Below are 21,239 nucleotides of genomic sequence, written 5' to 3'. Positions count from 1 at the left end.
TTTTCTCAGCTCCAGTTGAAGATAATGTGAGCTGGGAATGCTCAGCATCTCTTTTAAGCAGGATCAGGAGCCTAATTTTGGATTTAAGGGCAAAATTTTCAGAAGCACTTAAGTGAAACAGGAGCCGAAGTCTCATTGATTTTCTGTGTGCACCTAAGTTTTAAGTATTTTTCCAGAGGTTGGGTCTGTGTGGGTGTAGGAGCATACCTGCTCATGGTGGTGCAACCCTCATAATAAATTACAGAGCCCCTTGATAAATTATATTCATCAGGAACCTTAAGCTGCTTCACCTGTACTCTGCTTAGCAATTCATCTCTGCCTGGACAGTTTCTAACATTCCAAAACTCTAAGCACGGTCAAACTCCGATACATTTAAAAAAAAATCTGAAAAATGTTTCTTTCTGTCCTCACTAACTGTGGAATTCCCACTCTACCCTCCCTAGGTTCCACTGTCCTGAAGTACAGGACAGGGAATATTCAATCAAGGACTAGTAACAGGTTTAAGGTTTGGTATCTCATGATGAACAATCAGTGCTCATTTCCATTACAGCATGCTGTTATTGTAGCCATGTTGGTCCCAGGCTATTACAGAGGCAAGGTGGGTGAGGTAATATATTTTAGGTGGCCTGAAGAAGAGCTCTCTATAAGCTGTAAGCGAAAGACACATTTCAAGAAGTTGGTCCAACAGAAGTTATTACCTCACTCACCTTGTCTCTGTATTTCCATTACAGTAACCCGGTTGGGAATTCATTGTGCTAGCACTGTACAAACATATGAAGACAAACCCCAGCACCAGGAGCTTCAAGTTTAATTTAAGATAAAACATAACTGGTGGAACAAACAAGTGTCTGTGAGAAATGTGGTGGCATGGGAGGAGAATGGTTAACAGTAGTATAAGCATTGCTTTTGATAGGATAGCTGTGTGCACAGTTTGTAGAAGTTTGTTTGTCTGTTTTTAATGGATACAAATAACCAGATTATTAAATATTAAATTTAATGGATATTAAATAACCAGACTACTAGTAGTCTCAGCTCCCCACCTGCTTCCCTATTAACTTCTGGCAGGGTGCTATAGGCATCACGGTGGAAATTAATCTTAAGGAGGGATGTGCAAAAGGCTAAAGGTAGTAGGGTTAAGGATTAGTGGGAAGGAATGTTCCACAAATAAAGGGTGGCATGGGAGAAAACATATAAGTGCTTATGGCAACAATGGATTTTTTAGTGTTCAAAGGTATTTCATACTGCTTGCTCTGTAAAAGAACCTGGAGTTAGAAACTTTAAATCCAAACCCCTGAAATAAGCAATACTGGGTATGAAATAACCACTAAGAAAAGCTGTGTGATGAGATGTGACTGTAACAGACCGCTCCAATGAAAAGTCTGTGACAAGATAATGGGAGCTCATCTTTCTCCAGCCATTTTGTTGTTGTTTGGTGAACAGAGATAGAACATTGTTGTCTGTACTTTTATGTCAAACTCTTATGATTTTTTTTAAATATAAAAGCCTCAAATAAATGCTCTGTTTCAAATTTGTTTTTTGTTTGTTTTGGATGCACTTCCTAATACAGATACATTCATTACAGTGTAGTTACAGAACAGTCCTAGTTTGTTACAGTTGCCACTAATTCATTTAACTGGAAGCTATATTTAAAGCCTACCTTACTTAGTATTTCCCCTTTTAGTCTCATACTTAATACATGTATTATTTTGTAGAATTCTGGTACACAGCCACATTGCTGTTATAGCGTAATTACTATGAAGTTATACTTTGTGATGTATGTATTTGTTACAAAAAGCTACAATCAGAAGTTAAATTATACGGGTGCACTTGATTTATAGTGTAGCTTTGAATTACCTTCCCCCTGCATTCTTACGGAGGTACAAGGAATTTTTGGGTAGATAATTCAAAGTCCTGATGCAAGTTCAATGTATGTCTCTGGAACTCTCTATGTGGTGATTAGGGCACCTGGCTGGGGCTCAGGAGACTTGGTTTCTAGTCCCAGTTCTGCCACTGGCCTGCTAGATGACCTTGGGCAAGTCACTTCCTTTCCCAGTGCCTCAGTCTCCCCATCTGTAAAATGAAAATAATCATGCTGTCCTCGCTTGTAATGTACTTTGAGATCTGTGAATGAAAAGCACTATGTAAGAACTACTAGGAGGTGTTATAATGTAACTATAGTTCCCACCTTATCGTTCCCACTTTATAGTTCCCACCGTATTTTGAAGTGAACCCTTATTTCTGTGTAATACTACATTTATCCATGTAACTACCACGAAGCTTAATCAAAAGTATATAAAAAAGCCTCTTCCCAGCAGCTGTATAAACGGTCATACAGCTGTATCTGTATTCAGCACAAGCATACTGAAGACTGCTGGTGAGAACAAGAGTATATCAGCATTTCCCAATAGCTGGGAACTGGGTCCGTCCTGCTTCTCCCCTCCTGTAATATGAGCTAATGAAACTGTCTGATATTTCCCAGATGTTTCCACTTGTTCTCTGGGCACGTGCAGTAGACTGTTTGGAGAAGCTGTGTGCCTAAAACTGCAAAGGTGAAAGGATCTTCCTTTTGATACTTCGTGATAAAGAAATTCAACTAAATAATGTTCACGTTAAATAGGTAATTCCCTGGGCAGAATTAAACTGCTGAAAGACAATATATCAATCAGAGTGGAAACTGTCTGCAGGTTTTTTGGGGAGTTTCTTGTTGGCCTGATTATTGAGATTAACTTTTCAGAGACTTGAAAATGCAGTTTAGTCACCATATGGACTGGATGTTTTAGCTCAATAGAAGCACCAGATAGTCAATTTGTATCTGCAAATGTCTTTTTGCAATTAATGCAAACAGAAATAGTGTCAATTCAATAAACATAGTGCAAAAAGTTTATGGAAAATGCAACTAAGAAAAGTAACAGTAATGTATTGCAACAAATTAGAAGCATAAAATAAGCATTCAAATCCACCTCTGAAAAGGGTAGGTATTACAAAAATATCGTATCCGGGATATACTTGAATGCTGATATTGCAGCTGGTATTTATTTATTTTTTTTGTTTCTATTTGTTTTTCAGTGGTTGCACAGAGCTATTGCAGTGCTTATATTTTGTGCTTTTGGGAGGTGCTTCCCCCCCACCCCCCGTTTCTGAAAAAAGTTGCAGTGTGAATTTCAATGCTAAATATTCTGTTTCCTAAGTTCTTTTCCAGGGTTTTTCACTTTTTAAGGAAACGTTTGACATTTAGAAAGCTATTTTAGATGACTTCTGTGTAGTTTTATTTCAGAAGTGAATTTTTGAAAAAAAGATGGTTGTAGTTGCTAACAATCTGACCCTGAAGATTTTATGACTCTCAATGCTCCAGGTTAAATTGTATCTGGAGATCTGGCTACAGTGCATTTGTCCATCCTGAGACACAGGTAAAGCATCTTTCCAGTTTGTTATATAGAAAGGACCTTAACCATGTTTACAAACCATGCTAAAGTCTCCATTCAGGAATGTGGGAAGTTCATATCTGTGCAATAAGGCTTGAATTCTACAGACAGTGTACACATGCTTAATTTTAAGTACAGAAGTAATCCCACTGAAGCCAAACTTCAGTTTAAGCATGTATCCAGGTGTTGGTAGCACTAAGGTAAATTGGATCAATCATGTTATTGCATCCCCTGCCACAGTTGTGCGTGCAGTATAGACAAGCCCACAGTCATGTTAATGGGTCTACTCACATGAGTAAGCGTTACCCATATGATATGGGCGCCTCTATACTAAAAGCCCTACCAGTGTAAGTTGGCATAGTGAGGAGTGTCTGTTTCCAGATGGTTTTTCGATTGTACCCATAGCCCACGCACTGTTTCGTAACAATGATCCAGGGATACATTGGCGGGGGAAGCAGGAGAGAGGAAAACACTTGTATCTTCTGAGTGCTGATGAGGCAAACTTGCTTCACCCACAAATCAAGCTTCACCCACTGGAGATGCCAAAAAACCCAGAGAAGAGCAGAGAGGGCCATACATGTCCTGTAAAAAGCAGAATTCAGATAGCACAGCCTCCTGGGCATTGAAGCGTCACTAAAAGGGAACTAAGTCAAAGAGCAGAGCTCTTACATGTATCTAAATCCCATAGAAAGGGAACCAAGTCCACAGAGCTCAGCAGATCACACATAGTCATATTTAGGACATCTGCACAGTGTATGGTGCCTGGCATCTCAAGAGGGCAGAGCTTGAGAAATCTGAAATTAAACACATTAGGAACTCCTCAGAAACCTGCATGTTCCATTCTGATTTATATATTGATGTTTCCCATACTATTTCTTCAACTGGGATTACAAGGGGAGAATTTTTTTACATGATTTCCCTCACCACAAAGCAGTTTAAAAGGGACGATCCTTTCCTCTTAGGCATTTTAGGCACAATCCATGTGGGTATGTGAACTTGCTCTCTGTGCTGGCTGGAAAACAAGGGGAGAGTTCTCAGAGCTGTAGATTTCCTGTGTTTCCAGGTAAACATACTTAATTGTGATGGGTGAGAATGAGGATGTGGTAGCTACTGGGAACAGCTTTACTTTCCTTTATGGATAGACTACACAGCGCTGCAATGTTCAGCGCTGCAACGCCCCCCTGAGTGCAGCAAGTTTCAGCGCTGTAAAGCACCAGTGTAGGTAATGCACCGGCACTGGGAGCTGCGCTCCTCATGGAGGTGGTTTCTTTAGAGTGCAGGGAGAGCTCTCTCCCAGCGCTCTGCTGCAACTACACAAGCTACGGTAAAGCCCTGCCATGGCAGCACTTTAACGTCTCCAGTGTAGACTAGCCCTAACTTTCGTTCCAGAATGTTCTACTTTGTTTTCTCTTCTGAGAAGCTACATGGACTTGGACAGAGAATAGGTCTTCATTATTAAATGATTTCTTTTCATGTGTCATTACATGTGCAGGTCCGTGAATGTATGTAGGAAATGGAATGTTTTCCTGAAAATTCCATGTAATTACCAGAATGTTAAGAAAGCAATTAAAGATGCTCCATTCCCAGCTCAGACATATATAGCATAATAGAGTCTAATTGCATACTTAAGTACTTGAATCAGTTTGGTAGTACACAGGAATAAGGGTTCACTTGCAAATATGGGAGCTATATGACCATTGCATATACAAACCCATGTAAGCACACAGGAAAGTGAATCTGAAAATTCCATCCGATAGCAGAGGTCAGGCAATTCAAATATATTATAGTATAAACTATGTAATTAAACTTCAGAGTCTTGGATTTTATAGTAAATATGTGTATCAAAAAGTATATCTTCGTAGTTGTTACATTGGTGTTACCATGGCGTTTGTGTACCAGGATTCTTTAAAAAAAAATTAGTGGTAATTACATGTAACAAATAAGAACTGTACTGTAAATACAGTGTAACCACACTGTAGTTAATATATATGCATGATGAAGTGTATCTCACATCTCTACTTTTGCCATTAGCACTTCTTTTTTAGCAATTCTAAACATTATGGGCCCAGTTGTTGTTATTATTTGTATTATGGTAGCATGAAGAGGCTGCAGTCAAGACTGGGGCACTATTGCACTAGGTGCTGTACAAACACCTAGTAAGAGACAGTCTTTTCCTCCAGATTCTGCCACCTTCAGGTTGAATAGCACCTTACTTAGGGCTTGTCTACACTGGCAATTAACAGCGCTGCAACTTCCTCACTCGGGTGTGAAAAAACACCCCCCTGAGTGAAGCAAGTTTCAGCGCTGTAAAGCACCAGTGTAGACAGTGCACCAGCGGTGGGAGCTGCGCCCCTCGTGGAGGTGGGTTTTTTTAGAGCGCTGGGAGAGCTCTCTCCTAGTGCTGCGCCGCGACCACACGAGGCATGTTAAAGTGCTGCCAAGGCAGAGCTTTAGCATTGCCGGTGTAGACTAGCCCTTAGTTAGTCTGATTCTTACAGAGTAAGATACTATTTAAGGCCTTGTCTACACTACGGGGATAAGTTGACCTAAATTACGCTACTCCAACTACGTGAATAACATAGCTGGAGTCGACATAACTTAGGTAGATTTACTGCAGTGTCTACACCACGCTTCTTTGATGAGAGATGCTGTCCCATTGACTTACCTTACTCTTCTAATTCCGGTGGAGTACTGGAATCGACTGGAGAGCGCTCTGCGGTCAATTTAGTGGGTCTTCACTTGTCAATCGCAGCAGCCTCGATCCCCGGTAAGTGTAGCGTGGAGGTTAGTGAGAGTGAAGGTGGCAGAATGGGCTTTATATATGTCGTTGTTCTCAATGTCAACCATAGTCTGGTATCATTAATGTTACAGCACTCTTCCGGTATCATGTACAAATTATACATCTGTAATTTATGTAAGCTTCCAAAATAATAATTACATTTAAATTCCTACATGTAAGAGGGGAATAATCTGTGCACAGGACCTAAAAACCATGAACTCCTGACTTCTAATCCTGCAGTGGCCTTGGATAAATTACTCAATCTCTTTTGTTCAATTTCCCCATCAGTAAAATGGGCATCAGAAAAGCTACCTGGCAGAGGTGTTTTGAGAATTCATTAGTTTGTGACACACTTTTCAGTTGTAATCTTCTGTATTCTTGCAAAGGATTGTGTTATACTTTCTAAGATTTTTGGTTAAGAAAAATAACCTGCCTTTCACATATAGTGCCATGTACACATAAGTACTGTTGTGCTATGTGGTACTATGTTTATTACTGTATTTATAGTTGATGGGTGTATAATTTAGAGCTTGTCAATTCATAGAAGTTGTAAATAGATTTCGGGGGGGGGGGGGAAGAGTTTGAATTTGTTTCCCTGAAAAATGAAGTTAGCTTAAAAACTATTATTGGGCAAGAGATAAAAATGCTGAAATCTTGTACATGAAGTATAATACTGGAAATAGCAACTTTCCCCCCCTCCTGTTTGTTTTTCCAGTATGGGGTACTGTATCCTTTTTGTCCATGGTTTGAAAAAGCTCTGTGCCTGGTTAAATAGATGGGGAACTACTGCCCTGACCCTCTCTGCTTTGCTGCTGCTGCTGCTGTTCTCTTGGAAAACTGTGAAACAGAATGAAATCTGGTTGTCAAGAGAATCCCTCTTCAGGTATGATCAGCCACAGGAAAACATTTGCTATCTCTCTATCTTTAAATTTATTTGTAAAGAATCAAGAAATACATGGCATGTTATTGTTGCATGGAACAAATCATTTTTATTAAGTAAAAGGAATAATTCTACTATTATGTTGTTGCTTGCCATTTTTATATAGTGCCAAAAAGTGCATGTTTTTAATAGAGAGAAGGAAGACAAGGTTCCTGCCCTGAGGATCTAGTAGTTCAGATTATACATTTTAAATATAATATGTGCTCTAAAAGAGAGGGGTGGGTAGAGGAATTTTACATAAAACTAACATAAAGATCAATATTTTAAAATGAAATTATTACTAACAAAAAAAGTCAAAGCAGTTTTTGTGGGCAGATTTGAACATTCCCCTGCAGCACCATGACCCAAACTGGATTATGCTAAAGCAGGGGGTCTCAACCAGGTCTGGGAGGTGTGTGTCCTGAAACTTCTTTCAGTTATGAGGTTGCAGTCCGGAAGATATTGAGAACCACTGTGCTATGGTGTGAGAACCAGAAGGTGAAACTGCCTGGAAATAAAAGTGACATGAACTCTTCAAGCTGAGTGAAATGCAAAATGTAAACAAAAGGAATACTGAGAAGGAAATGTGATCTTTAACATTCTTTCTGGTTAAGTAGGCTACATTTTTATTAGTAACACAGAGAAAGAAATATGTCCTTGTGGGATTGTTTTGTTTTTGTTTCTCAAATAAAGTAAATGGAACACTGCTGAGGAGACTGAAAGGTTTTATAAAGGATAAAAGGAAGAAAATGACTTACCAGTAATTATTTTCTCACCTAATATCTAAAACCATTGTGCAAACACTGATATCAACACTGTATCTGCATATGAACAAACTTTGATTTTGCAAATACGACTATTTTTTTAGACATTTTAGTTTAAAAAGAAAAACCCAGCAAAATCTTTGACTCAGTGATAATTATTGCTGTGCCTTTATTTAAAAAATACTATCATATTCTGTAGGTATGGTTCAAAACATGGTAGTACCACCACTGGAAAGATGTAGAATGTATTTTAGAAAATTTTTTATAATGGTAGAAAGTAGGGCTGTCAGTTTAATTGCAGTTAACTGACGCAATTAACGCAAAAAAATTCATCAAGATAAAAAAATGTATTGCAGTTAATCGCAGTTTTAATTGCACTGTTAAACAATAGAATACCATTTGAAATTTATTCAATATTTATGGATCTTTCTCTACATTTTCAAATATATTGATTTCAATTACAACACAGTATACAAAGTAGACAGCACTCACTTTATATTTTTATTCAGTTTTGTTGGCAAACTTATTAAATTTACTTCCTGATGCTTTTTCAGCAATTGTCTAGTTGTGAGGGCATCATGGTAATGCAGGTGATTTATACATCAATTGTTTAACTTGATTTTCAGAGCTATTCACCAGAGCAAAGTTTCATTTTCTCATTATTAATGGGGATGACATTACTGCTAAACCTTTTTATATATGCCATGCTATAGAAGCAGATGGAGCTTTGTTAGAGAGATATTTTTGAAAGATATGGAATAGGAGCTGCTTCAATATAACACAATTCATTGCCTATCTCCTAAAACACGTTTACCTCTTAAACAATGGAAACCATGGTGATGAGATCCTGGGCTCAGATGCCAACTCATTTTAAGCACTGGATTTCAGTCCAAACCTTCCAGGGTTAATGCCAACAATTCAAAAGAAAGCCCTGGCCTTGCAGTTTGGCAGACTCTCTTCCTTTTGAAGGGGAGGAGACTGTAATTACTTGTTTGGTGGTCATAAAATCACCTTGTAGCAACTGCACTTGAGATGGATTCAAGAGATATTGTTGACTGGATAGACAGTTTTTCCCCGCTCTTTCTGAGAAACAAAGAACTCCTGGACTATTTCATGTGCAGAATTAATAAGCTGAATTCGTTCCTAGTTTAACTGGATTGAATTCATTGGGGTTACATTAGCACTGAGGCATCTGTTCCTGCCTGACAGTCTTCCAATTTGTAATATTTGCTCATAGAACACATGCAACCATGTTGTCAGTGTGGTTTCAGCAGCCCAATGACTTGTGGTTTATATACTTGCTCTTCAAAACTGCACTGTTCTAATCTGCTGAGTAGATGGTGGTGCACATGCTCCTGGCATCTGCACCCCTTTGAATGGAGATGCAAGCACGAGTTTTGGCTTTTCTTTCATTGTGATCATGAGTGTGTCCATATGTGCAGAGATGGCTGGGCTGGGAGAGACACTGCCAACCTTGATTTGGTTGCCAAAGCAGATCTACCATTGGCAGCATTTGGAAGAGGCAAAGAAAACCACAAGAACTTAAGATAATGGGGACCTGGCCCCCTTCCACTTTATTCTCAAAGAAAATGCTGTTTTAGTAGTCTGAGAAGGTGGAAGATCAAGTCTCCTGCCTCCTAAATTCTTGTGATTTATGTTGCCTCTTTCCTTTGCTCTTAGTGGCCTAGGGAGCAGGCTCAGTACCTCTTCCTCCCTGTTGAATCTGCAGGCCAGCATAAATCATAGAATCATAGAATATCAGGGTTGGAAGGGACCTAGCAAGTAGACCTAAGCGAGCCCTAAAGCAAGTAGGTTTGAGACAACAAAGGCTCCCTCCCTGCTGCTTGCCAGAACTCCTCTGTCATCTCACTTCATGCTGTGGGTGGCCATCTTATGGATGTGGGGGCTACTCGGGGGCTGGAGATATTTGATAGCTGCTCCCTGGTCCTAGGGTGCTGGAGAGAGATCTTTGGGCTGAGGCTTGGTGAGAAGAGCTATGCAGTAGCATTAATAGGGAATGGAACTCTGGGATAAGAGTTCAGATTGGGCTTTTAGGGAACAGGAGCTGGGAGGGAAGTGAGAAAGGTGCATTGACAGGGAAATTCTGTCCTAGGAGAAAGTGGGGGAGAGGACTTTTGACTAGATTGGGTGAAGGGGAGACTGTCAGTGAAGACAGGGGAGAAAGGAAACAAAGAGAATGAATGCAGGGAGAACAGCAATAAGCCAAGAGGGAGAAGGCAAGGGGAGAAAGTGGGGAACAACAGGGGCAAATAAGAGGAAAAATAAAAGGGGAGCAAGGAGAGGAGGAGACGAGCACAATACAAACTTACATGTGGGAAAGAGACAAACATCAACTGATTTGGTAGATGGTGTTTGTCTCTGTGCATAGGCACACTTGCACGTTGTGGGGAGAGTCTTTCATATAATTCCTGTTTTCTCCATTCTCCTTTCTGTCTCCCATTTCAGCTTTTCATTAATTGTTGCTTTTTGTCATGTCATTTTGTGTGTCGCATCTATTTTTAATTCCTCTCTGTCTTATCCTTGAATGGACTGTGGTTCTTTGGTTTTGGCCATTGAGGGAGACTGCCTCTATTATATACAGATTTCTCTAACCTGGTCAAGATGCACTTGAATGTACAACATTGTAATGGGCTGGCCTCCTTCAATGCACCCCTCATAGCGTAGGGTCACGCTACAGGCAGCCTGCTTCACTTTCCCTTCTTGGACTGTTTAAGCAACTTTTCTCCATTCCCATCCTTTCTCAGGTTCTGCTTTGTTAAAATAACAAACATCCAAAAGTCCTTACAAACAAAGGTTTTTCTTCCTCCACACCTTCCTGCCTGGGGGCCCTTCCTGCTTTGGCAGTCCACAGCTGGGCCCTACCTGGCTGGAGTCTCAGTCCTAACTCCCAGGACTCTCTGCTAGAGCCTGCTTACTCCTAACAGTCTCTAAGACATGAGCATTCCCACTTTTCACTGTAGACTCTTTCTAGGGCAATCACCATGATCCCTTCCAGGTGTGGCTCATTCTGTAATTAGGGTTGCCTAGCCCCAATCCTCCAGGGGTGTAAGCCAGCCTGTTACAAACATGGTACCAATTAATCACATTACACTCATTTTTATCATATACTCAGGGTGAAATTCACCCGGGTGCATGTAGCAATGCAAGGCTCAGGCACTGTTTGTGCTGGCCGTCTCTACACACAGATTAATTTTACCCACTGAGAGCATTCCTTCAATCACAAATGTTATAATGTTAGGAAACTGAGACAATATGCTATCTGAAGGTGTGGTGGCCAAATACAAAAATGCACTGTCACCACTGACATTAATTAACCTGGTGGTTTGCAACCTTCCACACAAAAAAACAAGGATTGATGGATACCCCCATAAGGGTCATCAGAGCTCAGTGGGCCAAGAGGGGTCTAGACTCTGCTCCTCTTTGCTGTACTACCCTTCAATCAAGCTACCTAGTACTCTGTTGAGCTTTAGAACAGCAGTTCTCAACTCAGAGTCTACGAGCCCTTTCAAGGGTGCTGCGGGGCCCCACGGTTGAAAACCAGAGCCTGAGCCCTAGCACCCCTCAGGAGGCTGAAGCCAGGAGGCATGGGGCTGAAGCCCTGATTTCTGGCACCCCCCACGGGGCTGAAGCTGGGAGGCACGGTGCTGAATCCCGGAGCCCCACGCTCTGGTGGTCCCTGTGGGGCAGAAGCCCTGAGCCCATGGGCAGAGTTGGAGACATGGAAGGCATTGCCCCCCCTAAACTGCAGCACAAGAGCATGGCAGTTTGGGGGCAGCTCCACACCTCATCCCCCCAGCCAGGTCAGAGGTGGGAAGCTGGAGCTGGGCAGCATGGAACAGCTGCTCATCTGGCTGGTGCCATGGAGCGGGCAGCGACAGCGTTTCCTTGTCTCCTGCTGGTGCCCCGGGTTGAAGCTGCTCCCCAGCTCCAGCCCCTTTTGCTCATGCAGCAAGTAAGAGCTGCCTGGGTGGGGAGACCCCTCTGGGAACAGGGGGAGCCCTCCTGGCACACAGCCCCTAGCTACGCCCCTCCTGGCACCCTGAGCTACACCCATGCCTGAAGACAGCCCCTAGCTACCCCATCTGCACCGTGAGCTACTCCCCTTCCCGCACACAGACCCAGCAATCCCCTCTCTGCACTTTGAGCTACTCCCCTGCCTGCACACAGCCCCTAGCTATCCCCTCCCTGTAGCCTAAGCTGTTTTCAAACTTTTTGAGCCAACCCCCCACCTTTGAGTTATAATTTTTGGTTGCGTGCCCCCACTCCAAAACCCAGACAGGCTGGGTGCCCTGCTGAGGTGAGTCATGGGGTAGAGGTAGCACTCACTCCCTGGACCCCACCATCTGGAGTTGGCCAAGCCCCGCTGGCCCCTGTCCCCCCACAAATGGAAGTCAAACTATGCCTATACCCAAGGCCTCTGACCCAAGTCTCTCTCCCCTCCTTCCCCCTGGACCCTGGAGTTTTTATAGCATGTCAAGGGGGGTCTCAGAGAGAAAAAGGTTGAGAACCCCTGCTCTAGAAAGAGTTTCCACATCATCCCCAACTTGGGAGAGTGCTTTAAATTGCAGGTCTGCTCTGAAAAGCAACTATGTAAAAATGGTTTCAGAGTAGCAGCCGTGTTAGTCTGTATCCACAAAAAGAAAAGGAGTACTTGTGGCACCTTAGAGACTAACCAATTTATTTGAGCATAAGCTTTCATGAGCTACAGCTCACTTCATCGGATGCATGCAGACTAACAAATTTATTTGAGCATGAGCTTTCGTGAGCTACAGCTCACTTCATCGGATGTCCGATGAAGTGAGTTGTAGCTCACAAAAGCTTATGCTCAAATAAATTTGTTAGTCTCTAAGGTGCCACAAGTCCTCCTTTTCTTTATGTAAAAATAGTACTTTTTGTTTACGAGCAAATCTGTTTCCTGAATCACTGATTTAAATCTTTAAATCACTTTAGTCAGGTAAAAAAGAAGAAGAGGACAAAGCAATTCCTACTTTTTACTCCTGTTAATTCTGCAAAGAGTGAGTTGGCTTCTATTCCATTTGTGCATCATCAGCTGAATGTTTTCAGTTCCAAGCATTTTACGCTTGTGAAAATCAACGGGCTAGGGCTGCACATGTGTCACTGAGGGAATAATTGGCCTGGAGATCTTTTATTAGTGGCGATGATTCACAAAGCAGAAAGAACTCAGCGCAGCTTGCCTCCCAGAGCCCAGGTTGGGTGTCCAGGACTGACGATAGAAAATCTTTTTGCTTATAAACTGAGCACAATTCATGTGGGCATCACTGAAAAGCATTAAAATGGTGCCCCAGAGAGACTGACTTGTAAGAGTAGAACCTGTGCTTTAGGACAGAATGGGGGCTACTGAGAGAAGGTTGTTTCCAAGCATTGGCCAAGTAGGATTTGGCTAACGATGATGTTTGAAGTTGGGAGTGCTACTGGTAGTTAACAGGGTGTTGTATCCCACTAGGATGACTTGTAGCTTAATCTCCGAAAGGAAATATGTGCAAAATGGCTTGCATACATTTATCTTTCATTTATGACAGTTAAAGGTAGCAGGATAGTCAGCAGGGAAGAAAAGCCTCCTGAGAAGTGACTTTCATGCTCAGCGGATCTGTTTCTTTCTGGAGTTGGCTTGGTTACAATAAATTCTGAGACGGGGAAAAAATTGGAAATACATATTGGAAAAATGTGTGTGCAGTGCTGGGAGGGGGGCTTGGTGGGAACAGAAATGGAAAAACATTGTGTGCTGCTTTGTTGTTTATACTCCACCCTTTCCCATTTGGCTTTGGTTAGGAACGTGATTGTTTCCTCTTTCAGTTAGAGAACAGTGTCCTGTTCTAATCAAGAACCACATTTCAGAAGTGTTATTTATTTACCTAGGCATTCATCCTACATGTACCTGGTGTAGTGTCTGTTCTTGAGGCATTCAGTGAAACTGCTTATACTGTGTCATAAGCATTTGCAGGATCAGCCCATCAGCGTGGATATGAGAAGAATAAATAGGTCAACAAGAATTATTGGCTGAGCACAGAGGAATAAAGAACAAAAAAAGAGCACTAATACAAATATTATCCTTCCTTCCTATCCAACACGCAGACATATGGTAGAGAGAGAATGTTTATCTAGGGAGGTCTTAATAAATGGAACCATAGTGATTGATTAATTATACTTAAAGGGAAACTGTCAAAAGAAAAATACTATTTAAAAAATGCCTGTCTTACTAATAAAACTGTGGTTCATTAGAACTGAAATACGTAATGTACTTCTCACCACATATTCATTTTGCTGTGTTCGGGCTGGGACTATAATGAGCTCAATCACTCATCAGAGTTAGGCCACTGAATAGCTCTGAGATGGTAACAGTTTTGAGCCACTACCTATGTTTTCACATAAAACGTAGTCATTGATGTAATGATACAATTTCCATATAAGAATTAATACTCCAGTAATGCCCAGAATATTGTGAGTACTTAATAGCTCCCAAGCCAATGGAAATTAATGCAGCCATAGCATTCACACGTTACTTGCTGCTGGTGTATAATATGTTTGTAAAAACAACTATAGAGAATCATTCTCTTAAGAATAGCATCAATTAACTGATTTAGTTCAACAATTAGTCACAGAATGGCTTGTGCCTTAGTGCTTCCTGATAAATAATTTAGAAACACCTTATGGTTAGGAAACCAAACAAGTAGTGATTTTTAACTCTTATAGGCAAAGCACAGATCTGTTGTGCTGAACACTAAGTTACGGTGGATAAACCTGTGGAAGGGTTCTCCTTTCTACCATGCATGCACATTCGTCTGCCTTTCCTTCTCTCATCTCCACACACACTGATGCCATACTGCCCCATCCTCATTCCCACCAAAGTCCAATATGCTTTCTTCCCCTTTTTATCCAGGCCTCCTATGAGACATCTACAACTGCTCCTCTCCTGGTCCCATCCTGGCCTAATCCCATGACCTTTTACAGTGGTGTGGGTCTCAGAAGTAGCTCTTTAGTCTCTCAGGTGGACCAAGACTTGGCTTCTTCTTTGGAAACTAATACGTCAGTGCACTCTCAGATTGGAAAGGAGGAACAAGCCAAAGCCTGGCAGAAAGGCTGGAAATGTGCTGATCTCTGCAATTGCTTACTATAGTTAGGAGGATCTGATCTGGTGGATGGGAAGAAGGAAGCAGCAGTAAAACAAGCGTACCTTAACCAAATTGTGTGAAAAGGAATAGGGCTGAGGTTTGAGCCAGTTCTTATTCTTTATGACATGAACCAATTCACCCATCTCTATTCCTAATAACCCTTAGAGATCCTCTGGATGTCTGGAAGCTATATTTCTCTGCTTTATGTAACAACAAGAGAGTGCCTAAGTTTCTAGCTCTTTGTAGGAGAAATGATTTATGATGCGTCTTCTGTTATTTCTTTTAGTGTCCAGCATCATTACAGCATTTCTCTTAGGGCCTGTCTCCACTTACCTGGGGATTGACGCACAGCGTTTGATCCACCAGGGATCAATTTAGCGGGTCTAGTAAAGACGTGCTAAATCGACCGCCAATCGCTCAGCCGTTGACTCCGGTACTCCAACAGAACAAGAAGCATAAAGTAAGTCAACAGGAGAGTTTCTCCTGTTGACCCAGTGCGGTGTAGACACCGCAATAACTCGACCTAAGATACGTCGACTCCAGCTACATTATTCACGTAGCTAGAGTTGCGTAACTTAGGTTGCCTTATCCCGTAGTGTAGACCTAGCCTTAGAGTCGCACGGTTTTGCAGTCCTATGTAAATCTAGTCATCAAACAGCTGCTGAGTCATGCATTTTATTGATTTGGCAATGGGTGGGCATTTGTGTGTGTTTTTCTTCCTGTGTTCTAAGTGATAATGCCAATAGTTCAGCTCCTTCTCAGCCCCAGGTACACTCCGCTCAGTTTTTCTGCTGTTTATAAATACCTGTTCAAACCACTGTGCAGTGTGCATCATGCGTCCCCCTCTAGGGGCTGATTCAGACAGACTAGCTACCTACTGCCATGTCCAGCTAGTGGACTTAGGTCAAGATTTTTAAAAGTGACTAGTGATTTTGGTGCCTCGGTCTTTGGGTACCCAACTTGAGAAGCCTTAAAAGGGCCCGATTTTCAAAAGTTGCTAAGTGCCTGCCCTCTACAAATCAGGCCCCTTCAGATGCTATAAATTGGACATCCAAAAATTGATGCACCTAAAATCACTAGTCATTTTTGAAAATGTAAGCATTAGTCCTTCAGCTCCAGCGGCAGAGGTCTTTGGTGCTAGAAACCCCATGCTTAATCCCTGGTGCTAGCCTGTGATGAGGATGTTGCATCTACACATGGATGTGTATACAAAACTGGATCTGTTTTGTATAGGCTGAAGCTCTGAATCTGTGGGCACCTGTCTTAACAGTTAACCTCTTTCCATTTTTTGTTCCCATTTGTAGGTCAGGTGTGCAGACTCTGCCCCATAATGCCAAGGTACACTACAACTATGCCAATTTTCTGAAAGACCAGGGTCGTAACAGCGAAGCCATCTATCACTACAAAACCGCCCTCAAGTAAGTTCCTTGAAACCACTATTAAGACTGTTTACTTAAACTTCCTCTTGTGGCACACGAAGTGTTGTGTTTTCTCTTTTCCTAACAATAGACACCTCCCTGGTAGCAGTTATGGCTTAACTTGAAAGCTCTTTGGCTTTCTCCCACTGTGTGTGTGCGCCTGTGAGAGAGAGTTAACTATGTGGCATTTCAAAGTTTCCATAGCTACACATTGAGTTGTGAGGTGTCATTTACCCGGCTGAATGTACACTGCTAAATGGGAGGGAGTTGCCATAGCTGTATTTGCAGGTGCTCAGGCCATTTATATTAATAAATTATTAATGGTGCATGTATGAAAAATACCAAGTCTGTAACCAGCAAGGTAGAGTAATGATAATACTTAACACTTATACAAAGCTTTACATCTTCAAAGCACCATCTAAACACTGACTATTAATTTATCCTCAGAACATCCCAGCTTGGTAGGTGGGTAAATAGTATTATCCCCATTTTACAGATGGAGAAACTAAAACAGCAAGATGAGTTGACTTGGCCAAAGCCACATAGTAAGTTTGTACCAGAGCCAGGATTATAACTCATGGCCTCATGATACCCAATCCCACACTTACTCCTACAGACCACGCTGCCCCTCAGTATGGGTGCAGCAGTGCAGCACCACTGTAGTTAAGGTTGCATCCTGAGTTCTGTTTAAAGATTGATCTTTCTAAACTCTAAAATTGGCAGGCTTGATCAGATTCCTTTGAAATTTGGTGTGCCTCAGCATCATGGCCGGGTCATGGGTGTCCAGATCTGGTAGTCAGAACCAGACTCTGCAGTCATGAGACAGGAGTCAGGATACCAGGAGGTCAGAAGTAGGAGACAAACTGGAGACCACGACAAGTCAGATGCCTGGGGTGAAGCCGGAGCAGGTAGCAGGACTTGGGGAGGGAGCAGAAGGCACACAGAGTAGAGTGGAGCCCAGCTGTTCAGACAGCTTCCTGTTCCTGCTGTCGGCTTAATTAAGGCCAGCTGGCCAATTGGGATTTCACCAATCGGACCTCAGGGGGCGGAGCCTCACACTGGGGCTGGGCTTTGTGGGTCCCAGATAAGCTATTGTCAGCAGGTTGCCAGGTGGCTGCTCCCATAAACCCTATGGGCCTGGGTTTGAGACCTGTGGGTCAAGACACTCAGGAGGGTGAAGGATAGGGTTATTGACCCAAATGTGGGGTCATGGGGTTGTGGAAATATGCCTCCCCTTCCCCAAATAGCCAATTTTCAAAAAGTTTCTCAGGTGTGTGTGGTTTTTTTGTGCTCAGAACTAGAGATCAGGCTATTGATAAGATGATGGCCAGAATAGTCTCAATCTGTCAAGTTTTACCAGAGATAGTGCATGGTGCCCGCTAAATCTTTTGGGGACCCAAACTAAGAACGGTATTTAAGTAAAGTTATGTTTTTACAGTGCATGTGCGCTAATCCAGAAAAATGGATAGAGGGCTTCCATTCCCACCAGTTTTTACATGCTTGTCAAGCTTGACTATTGTTAGTGCTCTAAAATCTGAATGGTTACTTGGATTGCTTGGAAATTTGTTGTGCCCCCCGGAGGCCTGGGGCAGTGTTCATGATCCAAATTTGGGGTCAGTTCATCAATGGGTTCCTGCATTTCAGAACTCCCAAAAATAATTTCCTTCTGTTGCCTTGTGCAGCCTGGCCCCACAGCTCAATGAATGGGCACCCTTGTAGCATATAGCCTCCTTCTGAGTTGTGGAAATGGGGAAGGGGGAGCCTCTCCTAGAGAAGCAAACACAAGAAAAAGAACAACAATAAAAGACCAAGAGAAAAACAGAAAGCAAAAGCCAAAGATACAAAAAAAAAAGAATCACAGCAGAGAGGAAAGAGACAAAGACAGAAAAAGAGAAAAGATAGGCAGAAAAAAGAGACAGAAGAAAGGCATGTAGGACGTAGCTTGGTGCAAGGGAACATGTGCATATAAGGGGTATCATCCCTTGCAAACTAGGGGTTCTGACAGAAAAATGGCTGGGAACCTTTTCTTACTGATCTGCAGCTTGCTTAGTCCCTAAATGTGGAGGAAGGACAGAAATTACCTCTGTCCAATTAGACTGTGTCTGTGCTAATGCCCTCTGGCAAACTAAGGAATAATATTGATGGCTCTGAAACGGAGCCCCACCCAGTCATGATTAACTGGAAGGATGGTATTTGCTGCCACCCACCATGTCTGGAAAATGGATGTGAGAGGCATTGGACAAAATTTTGGACAGGGATACTGAGGACATCACAGTTTGTTTTTTTTTAAAGAAGTATTAGCAAATGCTACCCATCTGTAAAAGTGAACTTACTAGTACCCAGGGCTGCTTAGCCACTCCCTCCTCCGATCTTGACGCTGCCACTAGTGCAGGCATCTGTTTGTGTGTTCCTCAGAGTTTATAGTATTTGCTGACAACAGATTTTGCTCAGCTGTCTCTCTAGCTCAGCAGCACCCAAAAATCATAGAATCATAGAATATCAGGGTTGGAAGGGACCCCAGAAGGTCATCTAGTCCAACCCCCTGCTCGAAGCAGGACCAATTCCCAGTTAAATCATCCCAGCCAGGGCTTTGTCAAGCCTGACCTTAAAAACCTCTCAGGAAGGAGATTCTACCACCTCCCTAGGTAACGCATTCCAGTGTTTCACCACCCTCTTAGTGAAAAAGTTTTTCCTAATATCCAATCTAAACCTCCCCCACTGCAACTTGAGACCATTACTCCTCGTTCTGTCATCTGCTACCATTGAGAACAGTCTAGAGCCATCCTCTTTGGAACCCCCTTTCAGGTAGTTGAAAGCAGCTATCAAATCCCCCCTCATTCTTCTCTTCTGCAGGCTAAACAATCCCAGCTCCCTCAGCCTCTCCTCATAAGTCATGTGTTCCAGACCCCTAATCATTTTTGTTGCCCTTCGCTGGACTCTCTCCAATTTATCTACATCCTTCTTGTAGTGTGGGGCCCAAAACTGGACACAGTACTCCAGATGAGGCCTCACCAATGTCGAATAGAGGGGAACGATCACGTCCCTCGATCTGCTCGCTATGCCCCTACTTATACATCCCAAAATGCCATTGGCCTTCTTGGCAACAAGGGCACACTGCTGACTCATATCCAGCTTCTCGTCCATAATCATAATTATGGTGCTGTCTTCTGCTCCGCAGTACTTCAATTATACAAGAGGCTATTTTAGAATTGATTGCAGGCCATGTTTATTCAACTTTATTAGATATGTAGCTTGTCATGATGATGATATCTGCAGTGCTTGTGTCATGTAAAAGACTGGATTTTCAAAGGAGCTGGGCAGCTTCAGCTCCCTTTGTCTTCAGTGGGAGCTGGGTTGCTTGGCACCTTAGAAAATCAAGCTGCAGGTGTGCATCCTGTGGAGTTAACGTTCTAATCCTGTTAATAAGATACATAGGAAAACAAATGTTGTCTAGTGCTTGGAGCTTAAACTAAGAGTTGTCTCTCATAGGTTCTGCTTCTCACTTTGCCATTGACTAGCGGTGTTACCTTGATCAAATCATTTAATCTCTCTGTGTCTCAGTTTTCCACATCTGTAGAATGGGGATATTAATATTTATCTATGTAGTGCTACTCCTACTCCACTTCTCTGTCCATCTTCTCTCTTCTCCTGTCTCTTTTTCTCTTTTTTTTTCCCATGTTGTCTTTTCTGCCCCTGTGCCCGCTCCCTGACTGTGTGTCACAGAATGTTGGGGCCTATATACTAAAATACAAAGCAGTGTAGGTACAAAATTGTAAATAGACGTCCACCAAGAATGCTGTACTATAAATTACGCACAATCGCTCCCAGTTTTGAAAAGTCCTGAGTCAGTAGGTAGGTCTTGCATCATACATTGAAATTCAGCAAATTCCAGCTCTGTTGAACCAATGGAAAAGGTTAGTAAATAACATGGTGATGGGTGCAGTATAGGATCCTAGATACATGCCATAGATACAAGCAAATCCCAGCGCCAGGCTTCCTGCAGTGAGTATAACCTGCTCCCCAGTGTTCCAGTGTAGAGAATGTTAGCAACAGCACCCAAGCTGATCCTAGCTGTTGCACCAGCTCTTTCTCACAATGTGACTGTAATACTAATGATACTGGGTCGAATTCTCTGTTGGTGTAAGTTATTGGAGTCCCATGGAAGCCAATGAATTTGTTACAATTTACATCAGCAGAGAATTTGGACCATTAAAGTTATGTTTGGCAGTCTAGTGGTAATCCACTGTCCTGCCACATATGGATCTAAATTTATCTACTGATCTTGGTCCCTGTGGGACCACTGTACTCTTCCCTGGGGAAGGAGAGAGTAATTTACACCACTTTAAAATAATCTCCCTTAAGAGCAGCATTGAGGGGTTCAGAAAGGAGCCTCACTGAACCACCCTCCACTAGAAGGAAAGATTGCTATACCACAGAGTGTGTGAAAGTAGGGTGAAGGAGGTTTAAGGGGGAGAATTAGAGAGGCTATCATAGGACTTCAGTGACACTCCCAAAATGACAGAGGAAACTAGTGGTAGCACAGAAGGCTACCATATAAAGACTGAGAGATCAGCAATCGTGGTCCCTTCCTCCTGTGTCAGTGATGGTGGGGAGCACTGCAAAGGTCAGGTATGCAATTGCTTGGAGTTGGGAAAAGGAGAGCCTTGCATCACCGTACAGCAGCTCCTTTGCGTAAGGAGCAGTGTTGGTGGCCCCTTGATCATTTTAGCTTGCTTTCAGAGTTTTATGGCAAATTGCAATTGATATAGTTTTTGTTGCATTTTTA

The 21,239-nt window shown here is 42.4% G+C and overlaps 1 protein-coding gene across 5 annotated transcripts in view; it reads left to right on the top strand.

The window, feature by feature from the left end:
• The window catches only part of TMTC1 (transmembrane O-mannosyltransferase targeting cadherins 1), a 181,346-nt gene that overhangs the window by 110,037 nt on the left and 50,070 nt on the right, over positions 1–21,239 (top strand). For 4 of the 5 annotated variants that reach the window (XM_073321270.2, XM_073321261.2, XM_073321264.2 and 1 more), the window contains 2 exons: positions 6,917–7,084; positions 16,340–16,453. In XM_073321270.2, the coding sequence (XP_073177371.1) occupies positions 6,917–7,084; positions 16,340–16,453 (282 nt within the window). The remainder of the gene's footprint in view (positions 1–6,916; positions 7,085–16,339; positions 16,454–21,239) is intronic. The other variant, XM_073321263.2, reaches the window with a different exon arrangement.

This window comes from Lepidochelys kempii, chromosome 1 (assembly GCF_965140285.1).
Source record: "Lepidochelys kempii isolate rLepKem1 chromosome 1, rLepKem1.hap1, whole genome shotgun sequence".
In the NCBI taxonomy this organism is placed as follows: domain Eukaryota; kingdom Metazoa; phylum Chordata; order Testudines; family Cheloniidae; genus Lepidochelys; species Lepidochelys kempii.
The sequence above is the reverse complement of the archived record's forward strand: the minus strand, read 5'-3'. Positions and strand labels throughout refer to the sequence as shown.